General features: G+C 36.7%; 2 protein-coding genes across 2 annotated transcripts in view; one reads left to right on the top strand and one right to left on the bottom strand.

The window, feature by feature from the left end:
* USF3 (upstream transcription factor family member 3) overlaps positions 1 to 17,012 on the bottom strand; it is an 869,396-nt gene that overhangs the window by 731,492 nt on the left and 120,892 nt on the right. The window lies entirely within an intron of this gene.
* The window catches only part of SIDT1 (SID1 transmembrane family member 1), a 129,756-nt gene that overhangs the window by 41,352 nt on the left and 71,392 nt on the right, over positions 1 to 17,012 (top strand). Inside the window, exons 2-3 of the mRNA XM_049785850.1 lie at positions 8,575 to 8,696; positions 9,809 to 9,979. Of these exons, the coding sequence (XP_049641807.1) occupies positions 8,575 to 8,696; positions 9,809 to 9,979 (293 nt within the window). The remainder of the gene's footprint in view (positions 1 to 8,574; positions 8,697 to 9,808; positions 9,980 to 17,012) is intronic.

Below are 17,012 nucleotides of genomic sequence, written 5' to 3'. Positions count from 1 at the left end.
AGAGTTCACGTATCACCACTAACATTCTACAGTTAAGGAATCTGAGGCACAGAGATGTCAGTGATTTGTCCAAGGCCACCCACCAAGCAAATATTGGTGCCAGAAATAAAATTTAGCTATATATACCTTTCTTCACTTCAGCATATACTCACAGAAGATGGTTTTCCAAGACTAAATGAAGCCGAGGACATTTCAGTCATATTGTAATCACAGGAATCATTATAATGCTTAATTTAAAATTAAAAAAGAAATCTGGAATTAAACCAACTGAAGCAGTTACAAAACCCAGGATGAAATGCTTCAATGAATCAGACTTTCTGTCCTTTAATTAGAAAGAAATTGAGAAGTAAAGACTGTTTTCATCACAGGCAGCTGTTTCCATACACCATTTAGAGTGAAATTTCTCAGCTGAGTCAATATGAGTGTCTGTGGCAAGCTGGAGATTAGTTTATGATCAATGAAAGAGCCAGAGTTTTGAAGAATGATTTTATAACTTAAAAATGCTACTAATCATAGGGGCCGGAGAGATACCATGGAGGTTAAGCATTTGCCTTGCATGCAGAAGGTCAGTGGTTAGAATCTGGGCATCCCATATGGTCCCCCGAGCCTGCCAGGAGTGATTTCTGAGAGTAGAGCCAGGAGTAAACCCTGAGCACTGCCAGGTGTGACCCATAAAATAAAAATGCTATTAATCCAATGTCAGATGTTGATATACGTATCCCTCAAATATGCACTGAAATCCTAAGCCTTGGGACTTGTGAATGTGACCTTAATTGGTAGCAAAATCTTTTAAAATAAAGTGGTTAGGATGAGGCCATTAGGTGGCATCTAATCTAACATGACCAAAGGCCTTAAAATAAGGGGAAAGTTCAGGAGAACAGCCTGAACTTTGAGACACTGAGAACTGCACAGAGCAGAGAAGAGAATAAGGCAGCTTCAAGCCAAGGCAAACCAGAGATTTCTGGTCAACCAGGAGTAAGGATGAGGCAAGCTTACTCAAAATCTTAGCAGGACCATTGTGTGAGTAAATGCCTGCTTTCAGAGTACTAATCCCTAGAATTGTGAGAGAATACATTTCTGTTATTTTCATCTGTCTGGTTGGTAGGAGTTCATTATGACAGCCCTAAGAAACAAATATCTCTAATAACACAGAATTAAGCTATCACATTACTGTTCACTATAGTCCCAGCTTCATCTGGATCCTCATAAGAAGAAGCATATTCCTTTCCAAGAGTAAAGCAATAAAGGGGGAAATGAGCCATGTTAATGATACCAAAGCTAATGCATAGTTCTGTGGCTGGCTCAGAAGAGAAAAAAATATGTTATGACAAAAATATGCCCAAAAAGCAATAAAACAGCCTAAGCGCTAAGCATTTGCTACAGCCCCAAATAACAATCTATATAAAATGAGCTTGTCACTCAGAAGTGGGAAAACACAAAGACTAGCATGACATTGCATCTTCTTCTTTTTATTCTTTTGCAATACTTCACACTTAGACTCTTAGCCTTAAGAATATTGCTTTCTGGGGCCGGAGAGATAGCATGGAAGGTAAGGCATTTGCCTTTCATGCAGAAGGTCATCGGTTCAAATCCCAGCATCCCATATGGTCCCCCGTGCCTGCCAGGAGCAATTTCTGAGCCTGGAGCCAGGAGTAACCCCTGAGCACTGCCGGGTGTAACCCAAAAAACCAATAAATAAATAAATAAATAAATAAATAAATAAATAAATAAATAAATAAATAAATAAATAAATAAATAAATAAAAAGAATATTGCTTTCTGGGGCCAGAGAGATAGCATGGAGGTAAGGTAAGATGTAGAAGGATGGTGGTTCGAATTCCGGCATCCCATATGGTCCCCCGAGCCTGCCAGGAGCACTTTCTGAGTGAAGAGCCAGGAGTAACCCCTGAGCACTGCCGGGTGTGACCCAGCAAGCAAAAAAAATAAAAGAATATTACTTTCTTATGTAGCAAACCATGTAAAAAATACCTCAACTCTGAACCAAGTGAGCTGGACACATGCTTAACATGCAGATGGCCCACTTCAATCCCTAATACCACATGGTCCCTCAGTCACTAGAAGTAGTCCACAAGCACTGAGCTGGGGGTAGCCACCTAGTTCCTCAAGCAAAACAAAACATTAAATACCTCAGATGAAACAAACAAACAAAAAATAAGACAGTATTCTCTATTTGCCCTCATCACCCTGGTTCTTGTTCTCTTCTTTCATCTCCAAAGTCAGTACTTTGGTGAGACATTTCATCAGAGATCGTGATTTCTGTAATTTTACCAGCAGGTTCTGGCTGGTATCTTTTCTCTACTGCTTGTTTAGAGGGTAGTTATAAGTCAAACACTCTGAAGATAGAGACAGTGTCTCTCTCTGGAGCAAAGAAAGACCAGGATTACTGCCATGATAAAAGATGTAGTTTCCTTTTTGTTTTGTTTTGTTTTATTTTGAGGCCACACCCGGTGGTGCTCAGTAGTTACTACTCCTGGCTCTGCACTCAGAAATCATTCCTGGCTGGGGGGATCATAGGGATTCTGGAGATCGAACCCTGTTCTATCCTAGGTTGGCCGTGTGCAAGTCAAATGCCTTATCACTGTTCTACCACTCCGGCCCCAGATATAGTTTCTTTAAGCTGCTGAAGCCCTGTAAGTGGGTCTGTAGGCTTCTAGAAGTCTGAGCACACTCACATCACTTGTGAGACCAAAGGCAAATAGAACAGGGGTCAATGTGCAGTTGCTTAGGTTGTTTCATGACCAGAGTAACAGTCTCATTTCTAAATCAAGAATCTCATGTCTGGGGCCGGGAAGGTGGCGCTAGAGGTAAGGTGTCTGCCTTGCAAGCGCTAGCCAAGGAACAGACCACGGTTCGATCCCCCGGCGTCCCATATGGCCCCCCCAAGCCAGGGGCGATTTCTGAGCACATAGCCAGGAGTAACCCCTGAGCATCAAACGTGTGTGGCCCAAAAACCAAAAAAAAAAAAAAAAAAGAAAAAAAAGAATCTCATGTCTTCACTGGATTGAAATTGTGACTTTGAAATCCATAAACTTAACTTTGGTGTGTATCCATGTATAAATGGATATTTCCATGTAAAAAAGATTTACTAAAGACACACAGCAGTATTTTAGCTTCTTTTGCACATTATGTAAATGGTAGCAGGCATATTTATTGTTCAGCAACCTGGTCTTTTTTCCATTTATCTTCAGTTAATTTATATTCTAATTAATTCATTTTCATCCCTGAATAGCATTTCACAGTATGAATAAAATGGACCTGTTTATATTCTAGCTTCTTTTGCTTATTTTTAGGTTTTATTATCATAACCAATATTTGCAATGAACATTCTTCTTCATGAGTCAATGTATATGTAAGCTAGTCTTTCTTATATATAAAGCTGGGAGTGGAAAGGATAGAGTGTAATGTGAATTCATCTTTATCTTTAGTAGATATTGCAAATTTGCTTTCTAAAGTGGTTATACCAAATAATATTTCCTTTGAGTATTTTTTGTTTTGATTTGTGATACATGAGATTAACATTTTCTGAGGAAAAAGTTGATATTTCTCTATATATATTTATCTATATCTATTTATATATGTATCATTAGATCTATTTCTATATATATTTCTACATCTATCTATTTCTCTATCTTTGCAAAGACTATAAAACCTGTACTATACCAAACTATGAAGTTTGGTAAAGACATAAAAGAAAAAAGAGGCGGTGGGGAGAAAAAGAAAAGGATAAGACCAAAGAACTGGGGAAGGGGATGCAGAAAAATAGTACAGCAGGTAGGACATTTGCCTGTAACCAAACTGGGTTCCATATCTGGCACCCTGATCCAGGCAGGAGTAATTCCTGAGTACAGAGCCAGGAGTAAACCCTGAGCATTGTCATGTATGACCCAAAGCCAAAACAAATAAAAGGAAACCAAAGAACCTAAATATCTTAAAATAGATGCACCCACTAAATTTGACAGTTACTTTATCTGATGAAGAAAGTAGCCATTATCAAATACAAAAAATAATATTAGCAAAAACAATATTCATCTGTTGTGTCTTCTAACTTAGCCTACTACTTTGTTGTTTTAGCTAAAACAAACTAGATTTTGTGTTAAACTGAGTTTCATAAATCCTTTTATGTGACAGAATTATATTACTTACAATTTTCAACATTTCCCTCTTGACAGATTCTATGAGATTAAAAAGGGAGTTTCTAAGCATTAAAGCATTCATAACATGATTTATATAATTTCAAAGATAGCAGTACTAAAGTCATTCTCTTAGCTATGATGCAATTTCATGATGGAGGAAATCTAGAAAGAAAGATATATGTAATAAAAGATCTATGTAATAAAAATGCTCTTGTTTGCATGACAGTAGGAAGATTCAATATGAGGTGGAAACCTGCTTTAAGAATGGTCTGTCATGGAAGGTACCAGGAAAATGGACAGTGATAGATGAATATTGTTACTTTGGTGATGTGTATAAATTCAACATAAATTAAACAAAAAAATGTGTGAATTACACTCTTAAGTCAATGCTACTTCAAGTTTGAAAATGAATAAACTATTCTAAGGTATAAGAAATTTGTTTTCAAACACTTTACTGTTGCAATTGTAATTCAATTTTAAGCAAAACAAAATCACAACAGTACTCTTTGTCCTTTCCTTGGGGTAATGCATTATCTGTTCATCTTGAAAAAATTATGTAGTGCCTTCCATCTACTACACTAATTTTCTTTGCATTTAATTTTTACATTAACTAAGTTTGATGTTACCTTAATTGTTAAAATTATTATACAATAATAAAAATATAAGTGGATTACAAGAGCCAGACCAATAATAATGTAAAATAAGATAAATGTGGCAGGTATCCTTCTGTGCTGCTCTTTCTTGTGTGTCCTTTCTCCTAGCCCAATTCAACCCTACTATACACTATAACTTACAGACATGCTGGTGACATCTGTGATCTTATGGTTATGCAACTTGTATTAATGAGAAATTGGTGAGATTCTGACTTGCAAGGTCCTTCACTAGATAGTATTTCTTTTTTGGAACTATCATACTCAAAGTGCAGGCATCACTCTATTTCCATTAGAAGCTTTAGGCATGCTTACTAAAATGTATTTGCAGGTAGTAATGCAAGGTGAGAACCTCATGAGGTTCTGTGCTCTTTTTCCAATCCAATGCATATTTTAAGTTCTAGTACTTATTTGCTGAATCAGAAATGCTGAGAATGAACTTGAGAGGCTGGAATGTACAATAAGTGTAAAATATAGACTGATTTATTTGGCAGGATGGGGCAGTTTTTAGAAAACTTTCTCAAAAGATTGTTTTAGGAATGAGATTACCCAAATGCCCTTTCATTAGGGAGAAAGACCCTTTAAGAAATAGCAAATAATTGAGCATGACAAGATAGTAGTGGACTAACAGGAAATGGTGCTAGAGAGAAGACAGAAGAAATGAAAAAGTGCCATGGATAACCAACTCAAAGGAAGGGGAAAATGACACTTTTGTAAATGATGTTTGTAAAGTTAAAGTATTATACAGAAAAAGATAAAATTAAGACTGGGTTTGTAACTCAAATAATAGAGTACATGCTTTGCATGTGCAAGACCCTGGTTTCAACTTCGCATGCTACATGACCCACAAAACAACAGATGTCCTCTGTCTCCAAAAACATGGTTCCTCAAATATTACAGTCCATTCCCAAACACTGTCCAAAGCAGCACCTATAACAATATTTTTGGGGGCTGGAGAGATAGCACAGCAGTGTTTGCCTTGCAAGCAGCTGACCTAGGACCTAAGGTGGTTGGTTTGAATCCCGGCATCCCATATGGTCCCCCATGCCTGCCAGGGGCTATTTCTGAGCAGATAGCCAGGAGTAACCCCTGAGCACTGCCAGGTGTGGCCCAAAAACAAACAAAAAAAATATAGAAAAACAAAAAACAAAACAAAAAAACAATATTTTTTAAAGTAAAATTTAAATCACTTTTTTTGTTTGTCTTTGGACCTCACTTGATGATGCTTAGGAGTTACACCTGGTTTTATACTAAGGAATTGTTCCTAGTGGTGCTTAGAGGGTCTTATACTATGTCATGGAACAAACCCAGGTTGGCCAAGTATAAATGAAATACCCTAATCACTATACTATCACTCTGGCCATTAAAAGCTTTCTTTATAATACTATATATTGGCATTAATTAAAAGAAATAAAAATTTAATATTCAAAAATTTGAAACCATAAAATAGTAGAAGAAAATGTAGCTATTTCCCTAGTAAGCTAGAGTGATGACGATTATCTTGACTCTGACTCAGTATCCAGGAAGAAAGCTTAGAGAAGCTTAGCTACTTGAATGTAATCAGGCTTTCAGTTCCATCAGTTTGATCCCTGGTACCACATGTGGTTTCCTGAGCACAAAACCTAGAGTAAGCCTAAGTATTCCTGGGTGTAGTTCAAACACCATCACCCTCATTGTCAAAATAACTAAAAAAAAAAAAAAAAAAGAAAAGAAAAGAAAAATGAAAATTGTTCATTAACACAGGGTACCATTAGCAAAATCTAGAAGGTAGATATTTCAGATTTGTGCTGTTGCTTTATAACTTGCTTTAACAAGTGAGGGATGAGGAAAAGAACATCTTTAGATTAAAAGAAACTCAAATACAATTTGTAGTTCTTACTTTCAACTTTTTGGGGAGGGTTGAGGAAGTCATATTAGGTGATGTTATGGCTTACTCTTAGCTCTATGCCCAGAGATCACTTTTGCAGAGCTCAAGGGATCAGATGGGGTGTCAGGGATTGAACGAAGGTCATCTGCATACAAGGCAAGTGCCCTAATTTCTGCACTATCTCCCCAGTTCTGTAACCATTTTTTAAATTTGTTTTTGTTTTGGAGCCACACCTAGCAGTGCTCAAAATTCACCTTTGGCTTCATGCTCAGGGATTACTCTGGGTGAGTTCAAAGGACTGAAATGGTGCTAGGATCCAAACTGGGCTGGTCATATGCAACATGTATGAGAATAGGAGTTATAAAGGAAACAAAATAGTACCTTTGTAACAATTATTAAAGCTAGATTGCAAGTATATAAGAAATGTATTATTATATTTTTGTTACCTGAAGGAAAATCTAAGCAGTTCCATAGATGCAAAAGGTCTTTTCAGCAGGATATTGCTAAGACAGTCATCTAAAGAGTCACTGTCCTAGGTAGGAAAATACTTGAGAGGAATTGTCAATAAAATAAAGCACTGAAGTATGAGCATGTGGACAGAAAATGTGAGTGTGGGCAGAAGGATCTGAATATGGACTCGCTAGAAACAGAAACAACAGAAGTTATAATCTATTGAGATTGAGCTTCAGGTTTCAGACTTAGGTGAATGGCTGCACTGTGAAGTCATTCATGAACATTGTTCAGACATTTTAAAGAAATTAAGACACATAGAGTTTGAGGGAAGTGTGGAAAACTGGAGACTTGGATAGGGTTTTTGGCAGTTATGTTCTGTAGCATCATTTCCGTGGAAACAATGTGTAGGCTGAAGAAAACAGTCCCTTCCTAGCATGCATTTCTTATCAAATTAATAAATTACTCTTGAACTTCTTTAACATTAAAACAGGAAAGTAACTTAATCAAAGAAAATTATAGAAGATAATAAAATAGTAACAAAACTATGCTGCCTGGATTCTTCTAAAAGTCCCTTTTGAATGTATGATTCGGTCATTAAGGATTAATAATAGAATTTCTTTATTTTATTTGTTTTGCCATACTAAAGAGCTTTTCAAGGTATACTAAGGCTTTCCTGCAGTAGAGGAAATCTCATGTAAAAGAGAATTTCATTTATTCTTTTTTTTTTTTTAGTTTGCCTTCTATTTTTTCCATGTGGGTTATGGTAATCAAAAATAAAGGAAGGGGCCAGCTGTTCCATCTCCCGGCATTCCATATGTTCCCCCAAACCAGGAGCAACTTCTGAGCGCATAGCCAGGAGTAACCCCTGAGCATCACCGGCTGTGGCCCAAAAACCAAATAAAATAAAATAAAGGAAAATAGCAAAAACATCCAGGTTCACAGTTCAATTTCTTGTCTTTTAAAGAACCAGGATACTAACTTTTAGACTGACATGATTTTAAAAAAGCATTTTGTATCAAGTATTGGTTTATGCATTTGAGCAGGTAGAAGAGAAAAATGATCAACCTCTTTGGTACTTGTTGCTTGGGAAGCATCAGGTCATCTGGTGGACTTAAACAAAGTAACATTTTGGTTTGAAGCACAAAATGATTTTTCCCAAATAAAATTAAGGTTTGCCAGTAACTGAGGTATTGAAGTTTTTGTAGGCCTGTTTATTTTAACTACAATATTAAAATCTTTAGCACTTATCTCAAACAAGAAAAATCTCTTTCTGGTGATTTCTATTGAGTGACAATGTTGAGATCTACTGTGCTTATGATGTGAGTAAAAAAAAGACATTAGCATTCTCAGAAACAAAAGTGAGGGACAAGTTTTTCAAAACTTTGGATAACAACTCTTCTATAGGTATGTGCACTAAGTGATGTTGCATTACTTTTCTTGCTGATACACAGGTGAATGCTGTGAGAGTTTATGTGAACAGTTCCACAGAGAATCTTGACTACCCAGTCCTTGTCATGGTTCGCCAACAGAAAGCAGTATTATCCTGGCAGGTGCCACTTCTCTTCCAAGGACTGTGAGTAGACTTTTTTTTCTGGACAACTTTATTTGGTTTCTTTCAATGTCCTAGACCTAGACCTTCATTGGTCTTTTCTCTTGTGAATGGAGAAATAAGACATTCAGAATATTTATAGTTGTATCCTTATGTACAAGACACAACTTGCAGTAGCCTACCCAGATGCTGCCATATTTGATGTTCAGAAACACTCTTTCCCTAGATTGGTAGTAAATCATAGAACTTCTGTTATTTTAATTTTTTTTCAGAATTGGTTTTGTTAGTGAGTCATTGATTTGAGACAAGTCTAAGCCAATTTAATGATGACTCTTCCATTGTTCAAAATGCTCACTGAGTAGTATTTTCTCACTTTATGGTAATACTATGTGATAAATGACGAGGATGTAATAGTGGGTAAAGGGAAGGAATCCCTACCCTCAGAGATTTTTTTTGAGGGGGTCACACCTGATGGCACTCAGGGGTTCCTCCTGGCTCTATGCTTAGAAATCACTTCTGGCTCAGGGGACCATATGGGATGAAACCTGCGTCTGTCCTGGGTCAGCCACATCAAAGGCAAATGTTTTAATGTTGTGCAACCATTCTGGCCCACCCTCATAGGTTTTACGTTTCCACAGAGGTAATGGTGCACAGTGCAAACAAAAAATTAGAAATAATATTAACATGCGTGTAGTATAGTACTAAATAAATAATTTTTAAAGACTGATAAATTTGAGGATTAACTTATTACAAGAGTCTTGACTTGGATTATTGAATTATATTTATATACCATTGGACAAAAGCTTGAAACATAGAGAAATTGAATGAACTGGTTGTTTTATCTGGATAGTTCTTCTGTTAAAATTGATACTTATCCACAAAATTAAGATAATTTAAAAATGGTTCCTTGTAAACACACTATAATTCAACATAACGTAGACACAACTTAAATTGGTCAACAATAATCTCCCAACTATTCTGACTCTAAAATCAATACATCAAGATCAGCCTAAAATTTTAAAGATAAAAACTTGAAAGCAAAGTTGGGGAAAGGGAAATGCAGCCATCTTTTTTGCTGACTTGTTCAATGAATCTTTTTCATTCTCACTGGTTCTTCCCTCCATTGACTGCTACAGATACCAGAGGAGCTACAACTACCAGGAAGTGAGTCGTACCTTATGTCCCTCAGAAGCAACCAATGAAACAGGACCTCTGCAGCAACTAATATTTGTAGATGTAGCTTCCATGTCACCCCTGGGTGCACACTACAAACTGCTGGTTACCAAGATCAAGCACTTCCAGCTGCAGTAAGCAGGACCCATGTGGCCCATCTCTGTGCATTTGTCCACTCTTCCTATGCCTGTGCATGCACACTCCCACTTTCTCCTACAGATTAAACTTCAGATAAAAAAATATCCACTTGGTATATTTTCTAGTACCTTTTGACTTTTATGTTGTAGAGTATCTATTCTCAGAGGTATAGATGAGGGCATTGTCCTTGTTTGCAGTCTAAACAAGTCACTGGAATCTGGATATTTTTGTAGTCCCTCCTAGCAGCCTAGCAGTACTATGTAGTACTTCTTGTTCAGTGCTCATAGGTACCAGGGATCAAACTTGGACTAACTTGCAGTGCCTGGATTCCAGTCTACTGAATTATTTGCCAGCCCTCGTGCCACTCCCTTGAAGGAAGTTTTGTTACTGTTTTAGTGAAGGTGTTAGGTAGTTTTATTTTCTCAGACATTTTATATCGTATTTGTCCTTCCAGGATAGGTATGTATATAGGTCAAAAATAATACATTGTGTGACTTGTACTTTGCTTTGCAATATAATCTCAGGAATCAAATTACTTGGGATATATGTATGATCTAGGACTTTTATGCTGGAAGTGGAATATGACCATTTCAACAGGATTCTTGCCTCTAAGGGATTTCTTCTCTCCCAGAGGTTATTTTTGTAAAATATTGTGAAAGTTTGTGGAAAATAGATCTCTGTTGAAGAGAAAGGTAAAATAATAAATCTCAGAGATATTTTGCTCTATTTTACTCTAGGTTCCAGTCTTCTCAAGGTTCAAATAATATTCTCTCCTTTCAATAAATTGATACTGTGATATTAAAAATGATGACATCATTCCCTTGAGGAAAAAATGAATGGGAGTCGAAGTGATTATATGAAATGAAATAAGGAAGTAAAAGACAATTATAGGATGGCTGCACTCATATATGAAGTATATGGTAGATATTGGAGGAAAAGGGAAGGGACAGGAGAAACAAGCAGTAGGATCATCATTATAGTAAGATTCTACAAGAATTGTGGTAGTGATTGTGTAATTCTGATACACATATAGAGGGGCTAGACAGTTTAATATGAGGACTTAAGTATGGAGCACTGCTCTGGCCCTGAACTGCTAGACCATCCCAGTGATGCTCAGGTGACCATGTGGTTCCAGAGGTCAAGCCAGGTAAGCTGCATGCAAGATATCTTTAACCCCTGTATTACCCCTGTATTATTATCTTTGTATCTGATCAATTTTGTTCATAGCTTTCCCTTTGAATGGTTTTAATATTCACTAAATCATTTATTCTAAGTATCAAAAATAAATAATTTCTGGGCTCTTTATTACAAGGGGATAAATATTTATTTTGTTCTCTTTTGTTTTGAGATCACATTAGGTGGTACTCAAGCCTTACTCCTGCATCTGTGCTCAGAAATCACTGCTAGCAGAGCTTGGAAGACCATCTGGGGTATTTTATATCAAACCCTAGTTAGCCATATGCAAGGAAAATACTCAACGCGCAGCACCGTCCCTCTAACCTTTCTCTTGGTCTTACTACATCCTTTGACAATGTTATACTGATGACTATAAATAAAAGAATAACAAAATGGTTAGAAAAACATATGCAGATTCAGCACTTTCCTCCTAAGATTCACATCATGAATTTTGGTGTTGAAAAAGATTATATGATCATTTAAAGAGCAAATAATTCCTTAAAATGCAGAAAAAAATTTCCTGGTAATAAGAGCTCCCAAATCAATTAAGTCAGAATCCCTATGTGGGAAGTTTGAGCAGTAGTGTATTATTGAATTTAAAACCTATCCAATGGGAAATAATGTGGATGTTAATTTATGTAGAATCAAACAAATCCCGTAATCCCACAGTGTATGTGTATTTAAAGTTCTCCCAGATCGGCCAGAGAGATAGCATGGAGGTAAGGCATTCACCTTGCATGCAGAAGGTCGGGGGCTCAAATCCTGACATCCCATATGGTCTCCTGAGCCTGTCAGGGGTGATTTCTGAGCATAGAGCTAGGAGTAACCCCTGAGCGCTGCCAGGTTTGACCCAAAAACCAAAAAAAAAAAAAAAAAAAAAAAAGTTCTCCCAGATCATTCTACCATGCAGATAGAATTGAAAAACAATATTTAGGTCAAATTGCTTTACTATTTATATTTACTTTGAATTTATATAACTATATTTATAATATTGAACAATGTGTACATTTGTATTTGAAGGAAGCAGTAGTACATTACTTAAAAAAATAAATCAGTTTGAAAGAGAAGCCTTGCCTTTATTATATTGATTTCTGTATCTTTGCCTAGTTGCTTTCACCTATATCAGTGTATTTTAATTCAAGGGCCAGTTTTCTGTGAGGCTGATTAGATCTTTGGAGAACTAAATTTTGCAAAACTGATGTCAGAGGATGACAACTCTGAAAGTGTTAATGAATGATGTGCATGTTAGTGAAATCAGTAATCTATTTCCTCACTTTATTTTCTGTTCCTCTCTTTTATAACTTCGCGTGACATTAGTAGTCAAACATTCAGAGGATTTCAAAAAATGCAGCCAGTTAGTAGGGTTTTTCTGAGAACAGGATGAGAATAAGACCAAAATGATACTGAAACTACTGTGTCTCTTCTTTCCTGGACCTGTATTGTCTCATATCAGCATTTTGGTAACCAGAGACGATGGTTTTGTGGAGCAGCAAGGACTGTGGTGAGATCTGGGTACTATGTATTCAGACAAACACTGAAGAATTTATTCAAAAGTTCTAATATCAAAGTTTGGGCTTATGTTTTGGAATGGCCATCTAGTAGATAGATGAAACATGCTATAGGTCTTCTTTATTCTAAAATCCCACATTAAAAATTAAAAATCTGGGGCAGTGCAAGTGGTAAGGCATCTGCCTTGCATGTGCTAACCTAGGATGGACTGTGATTTGTTGCCCCGGGATCCCATATAGTCTCCCAAGCCAGGGGTGATTTCTGAATGCATAGCCAGGAGTAACCCCCTGAGTGTCACCGGGTATGGCCCAAAATCCAAAAACCCCAAAAAAATTAAAAATTTAATCTTCATTTAAAATATGAGCAAACTAATACTCAGAGAGATTGAAACTGGGTATCAAACTGAAACCACTACGAAAAGGCAAAATCAAGGCTTTATTCTTCTGATTCCTAGTTCTGAAATCTTTCATAGTATTCTATTCTGCTTACTCCCAATTTTTACATTCCCATAAAGCACTCATTTACTTACATTCATCACTGAATATAAAATTTATAGATAGTATAGAGTGACCCATAAGGTTCCCGGAACCCATCAGGAGTGATCTCTGAGCACAGAATCAAGAATAAGCCCTGAATACCAGGGGATGTGGTCTAAAGACCAAAGAAAATTAAGATTTTTAAAATAAATAAAAGTAAAATTGTATTTGAACTAGAGAGATAACTCAGTGGATAAGCATACATGCAGCTGACCTAGGCTCCATTCCCTTGACCATATACAATCTCCTAATCCCCACCAGAAGATCTGTGCAAAGCCAGAAGTGAGTCCTGAGCATCATTGGGTGTAACCCTAAACAAAATAATAATCATTTTAAACTGTACACGGAGACCTAAAATTCACTGACAATTTTTTCTTAATTGAATATATATGAATTTTTATGCGAATTGAATGCTTTGTTAAGGAAAACAAGATAGCATATAGAATTACATGGCGGTTGGAGAGATAGTATAGTGGGTAGGGCATGTACCTTGTATTTGCCAACTCAGATCAGCTTTCAGGCAGCCCAAATGGTCACCCAAGCCTACCAGGAGTTATTCTTGAGCATTGAGTAAGTCTTGAGTACTGCTGTGTGTGCCCCAAAACATTTTTTAAGTACTACAGTGATAGTAGAGTGGGTAGGCCATTTGGCTTAAATGCAGCAGACCCAAGTTCAATTCCTGGAATTCCATATGGTCATCCAAGAACCACCAAAGTAATTTTTGAGTACAGAATAAGGGGTAGCCTTGGAGCAATGAAATATAGCCCAAAACAAGCAAACATCCCCCACAAAAGACTACAAATTATATTTCTTTTAAAGGAGGTCTGACATAGAAACAAACTAAATACCTTTCACAAATTATTAGATGAAAAATTATTCTATGCACACATGTATGCAATAAAAATGGGTCAGCTATTTAGAACAAGAAATTGTGCCTATTATAACATGGATAAGGCTTGAGGTGATTATGCTAGCAAAACAACCCAGACAATTACTGAATGATTTTAGTAACATGTAAAATATAAATAAGCAAAGCAATGTGATGTCTGGTTAAAAAAATTAAAAATAGAATTAAATGGTGATTGGAGAGATACTACATAGTAAGAATAATTTTTAGACTCTGAAAATTATTTGCTTTTAATAGAGGAAATATGAAAGTGGAAAAGGAGAATATAGAGGGAGAATATTTGATAGTGTGAAAGCACTAGACCCTAGATCATAGGTGAGATGAGCTTTATACGCAAATGAAGGTGTGAAGGGATGGAGAGATAGTACAGCAGGTAAGAACTTGCCTTGCATATGGTTCTTCTAAATTCAAGTAAACCCTGAGCACTGCTCAGTATGGCCTCCCATCCCATAAATTTCATTTTTACTATCACCTTATATGATTTTTTGAAACTTTTTAATATTTTTTGAATCACTGTGAGATGCAGTTACAAAGTTAATCATGATTGAGTTTCAGTCATACAAATGTCCAACAATCATCCCTTTCCCAGTGCGCATTTCCTGCCATCAGTGTCTCCAGTTTCCCCTGTTCCTCCCCCCACTGCCCTCTCCACTGCCTGTCGCAATGGCAGGCATTTTTTTCTCTCTGTCTTTTTTTGTCCTTTTACACACTGATTGCAATGTTGCTATGAAGGGTTTTCATTTATATCACTTGACATCCTTTCAGCACCTTGTTCTTGTCCACAGTGATTATTTCCAATGGAGACATTAAACGGTACTTTCAAAACTTGTATGGTGGTATGGCGATATAAACCCGTATTTCATGAATGAAGATTTTATTTAAAGAACAAAGAATGGTCTGAGGACAAGAGCTATCAAAAGGGACTGAGTAGGTATAATCAGATGAATGAGAGAAAAGCCTAGAGAGCAAGTGTCAAAGAGGAAGACAGGGAGTGGTTGTCATGTCAAATGTCATAGAAAGGTCAAACAAGTTAAAGGTTAAGTCACTGGATTAGCAATAAACTGGGGGTGACTTTGCTAAATGCCTTTAGGCAGGGAAATTTTGAGAAATCATGGGGAAAATCCCTAATAGATAAAATGGAGAGATGGATTAGAGAAGAGAACAGATGTTCTCTTTGGGAGAATACTGGCTTTCAGGGTAAAGGGTGGCTCCAATGAGATCCTCAGGAGGCCCAGTGAACTGCCAGGAGGCCCTTCATAGCAATTCTAGGTCAACTAGGCCAGCAATTTATAACAGAGTCCAAGGATGCCAGGAGTTACCTGGGCTACACCTGTAATACCTGAGAGGTTCTGTAGTGTCTCAGATTGGTAGCATGTAAGACAAACACTTGAACCTTTGTACTACCTCCAAGTCTCAAGAACAGATATTCTTAGGAATTTGGTTTGCAAAGGAGAAGAATGAAGAATGGCATCTAAGGAGGGGATGCCAGTGAAAGGAAAAGATTTTATTGATGTGTTTTTATTTTGAAAGTAAATTTGAGACTAAATTTTGAGACTAAAGTGCATTTTTCCATTTTTTTCCTTTTATATTTTGGGCCATATCTAGAGATGCTGTGGGCTTACACCTGGTGATACTCAGTGGACTATCTGAGGTGTCAGGAATAAACCCAGTTCTGTCACATGCAAGGCAAGCACCTTCCTGCAGTTTACCTGCCAAGACTAGAATGCAACTCTAAATCAAAGGAGAGAATATCAGATGGAATTTATAGAAGAATTTGATTTTGTACAATTTGATAGGATATAGTAGCATATGTGTGCAAAGCAGTAAGGTGGATAATGAGAAATTGGTGGAAGGGTTGAGATTATCTAAGGGAATTCAAGACAGATGGCAGTATGAAGGAAACATGGAGTGATATTCTGAAGTTTATAGTTCAAGTGAGTAATATAGTATAATTTCCTTCAACAAAATGGAGGTTGACCACCCACTGTGCTCTGTTCTTAGAGGCATCTTCCTATAAGATAAATAAGATATGAATCTCCTGGTTTTCTCTGGCATTCAGTCTCCTTCCACTGTCTATTTCTTCCCATCTCTTCTTCTTCTTCTTCTTCTTCTTCTTCTTCTTCTTCTTCTTCTTCTTCTTCTTCTTCTTCTTCTTCTTCTTCTTCTTCTTCTTCTTCTTTTTCTTCTTCTTGTCACTCCCGGCAGTGCTCAGGGGTTACTCCTGGCTCCATGCTCAAAAATTGCTCCTGGCAGGCATGGGGGACCATATGGAATGCTGGGATTCGAACCGATAACCTTCTGCATGAAAGGCAAATGCGTTACCTCCATGCTATCTCTCCAACCTCATCTTTCTTCTATTAATTATATTTTTTCACTTCCTGTCTACTTTCTCCACTTTCTCATCTCCTGACATTTTATCTGCACACCCATTTCGCCTTAACCTTGTCGGTTTCTTTCCTCTTCAAATGAATCAAAACAGGAAAACAAAATCAGTTTGTGAATTCTTTTACTTATTTCTTAATAAACACATTTTTGTGTTTAATTGTTAGAAAAATAGATTAATGTTATATTTATTTATTAAAAACTAAAGGTATATATGAGTCTCAGTTTTATTTTTATAGTTAATGAACCTTGATGAAAATAACATGTATACATACATTTATATATATTTATATACACTTCCCCATCTCTATTAGGGCAGCCTGGGGAAGAAAGCTGCATATCTCATTTGCTACAGAAATAATGCTTATTTTGCATACACTGCTGACTCCACAGGGAAGAGAAGATTAAACGTGATAGTCTTAAAGAAAATAATGGTTTCAAAGTTTGCTAGCAAAGAAAACAAAACATAAAGAACAAGAAAATAAAACAGAATATTGATGCGATGTTCCTATAGCCAGT

The sequence above is a fragment of the Suncus etruscus genome, chromosome 13 (genome assembly GCF_024139225.1).
Source record: "Suncus etruscus isolate mSunEtr1 chromosome 13, mSunEtr1.pri.cur, whole genome shotgun sequence".
NCBI classification, from domain to species: domain Eukaryota; kingdom Metazoa; phylum Chordata; class Mammalia; order Eulipotyphla; family Soricidae; genus Suncus; species Suncus etruscus.
Note: the sequence above shows the minus strand (reverse complement) of the source record. Positions and strands in the feature narration are given on the sequence as shown.